The 1766-nt window shown below is 49.5% G+C and overlaps 1 protein-coding gene across 1 annotated transcript in view; it reads right to left on the reverse strand.

Moving 5' to 3' along the window:
• LOC127749478 (uncharacterized) overlaps positions 1 to 834 on the reverse strand; it is an 11719-nt gene extending 10885 nt beyond the window's left edge. The window contains exons 1-3 of the mRNA XM_052267710.1: positions 819 to 834; positions 631 to 678; positions 291 to 386 (exon numbers count right to left, since the gene is read on the reverse strand). Coding sequence (XP_052123670.1) covers positions 291 to 386; positions 631 to 678; positions 819 to 834 — 160 coding nt within the window. The remainder of the gene's footprint in view (positions 1 to 290; positions 387 to 630; positions 679 to 818) is intronic.
• Positions 835 to 1766: the final 932 nt, after the last annotated feature.

The following is a 1766-nucleotide window of genomic DNA, read 5'->3' on the forward strand; positions in this document are numbered from 1 at the left end:
TTGCACGATTGCTGCAGAGCGCTTAAACTTTAACTCCCTTCGCATCATCATCAACGAATTAAGTGTATCCGTCAAATATATCCCATGTAACGAGTAAAATGTATCGAAGTTACGGCTCGTTACTGACAAGGGTAACGATAACGCGTTACCGATACAGCCCAAATGAAAATGTAACGCGTTATCGTTACAGTTACGAGTAACGCGTTACAGTAACTTCGTTTCTGCGTTGCTGTAACTTTAACAACCCTGAAGGGAGGACAATAGTCTTTACAAATCCCCACAAAACTTACAAATAGGAGTAACTGTTTGCTGTGGGTTAGGCTGTTGCTCTGGCTGCTGCATAGCATCAGCCAGTCCAAAAATAATACTTCTAGCCGCCATAGTCTCTGAAACAATAAGTAGAATTAGAACATGAGATGAATCAACTTACTTCAGCAAATCTATATTAGGTTTGCAACTAACCTTTCAAAAGGAGTAGTTTGTTTATAAAATTAAAATACGTTACATATACAAATTATAATGTAGGTGGCAAATTGAAAATGAGGTTAGGAATGAGACAATATAATGTTTACTAACACTGAAAGTCAGAGTTATCACTAAACTTAGTTTAGGAAGGAATAATATACTTACCGGGGCCTAATATGTGGAGGTTCAACTCCCACTCATCACCTGCAGATCCTGGGGAATAATTTTGAAATTAGAAAGAACCAGACAACGGTACCGCCGCCGGTAAATCCGGTGAAGCCATCGAGCCCTGGTTAGCGGGGCCAATCAATCCAATAAGTCACGTTTAAATGCAAGAATAAAAGGATACTAACCATTACTTCCAGCCATTTCACGCGGAACTCAGATAACAAGTTCCAGAGAGGGAGTGTGGAACCTAAGCAACACCCAAGCAGCAGCAGCAGTGATCGAGTAGTGGCTTTCAACCAACAGCAAACCTTCCAGATTCCAGGCAGAATAGAGACAGAGCGCTTCTACAGCTGATGGCGCCAGTGATGCCAGATCCAGAGTCAGCTGATACACCTAACGTCGCAATGGTGGCAGCGCTGGGCGTCAACCACTCCACACCGTTAGGCGCGCCGGTTCGAACGATCAGTGAACGTGTCATGACAGCCCCACCACAAGCTGTCAGTCGTCAGTCTGTCGGGGCAGGCAGGTTGTTGCGATACAGTTCTAGACAACAGGATGTTCCTGGCGGCTGCGGCCCTTCCTTCTAGACGTCTGTTAGCAGGATCTTCGAATCACACAACTGAAAAAATCTGAAAACGGTCTCTCCCTGGGAAAAGGAGAAGAGGGGGGGGGGGGGAGGGCTGTGCTGCTGGGCTTCGGCCACCGCTGCTCCACCGTGGCTCCGGCTTTGCGTCAACAGCCACCACCCTGGACGCGATAGGTCGGCTCTGCGAACAAGCCGCCTAGCGCGTTCCTGGTGGTTCACACCCCAGCCAGAAATGAAAGTCGATTCGCCGTCGATTCAACTTTGATTTCTGGCTGGGACACAGAGCTGCCGACCGGCCATCCTTGGATGCTCTGTGCGCCACCACCTACCCAACACCATAGGGCGGGTCACGGGAAGGGCGGGGAGGGCGCGTCGGGCGGGCGAGGTCATGCATGCTCAGGCCTCAGGCCTCAAAAGACCTCTAAGCTGCACTTTTCCCATACTCTCAGAGCGAGGTGCCCGAGAAGTGGTCGCCCTATGCAGGTCCCTGGTTGCCAGCGGCAAGCACAACATAGGAAGCCTCGTAGCCGCTAGCATCGAGCCGCAG

This window comes from Frankliniella occidentalis, unplaced genomic scaffold (assembly GCF_000697945.3).
Source record: "Frankliniella occidentalis isolate FOCC.00 unplaced genomic scaffold, Focc_3.1 Scaffold57, whole genome shotgun sequence".
Taxonomy (NCBI): Eukaryota; Metazoa; Arthropoda; class Insecta; order Thysanoptera; family Thripidae; genus Frankliniella; species Frankliniella occidentalis.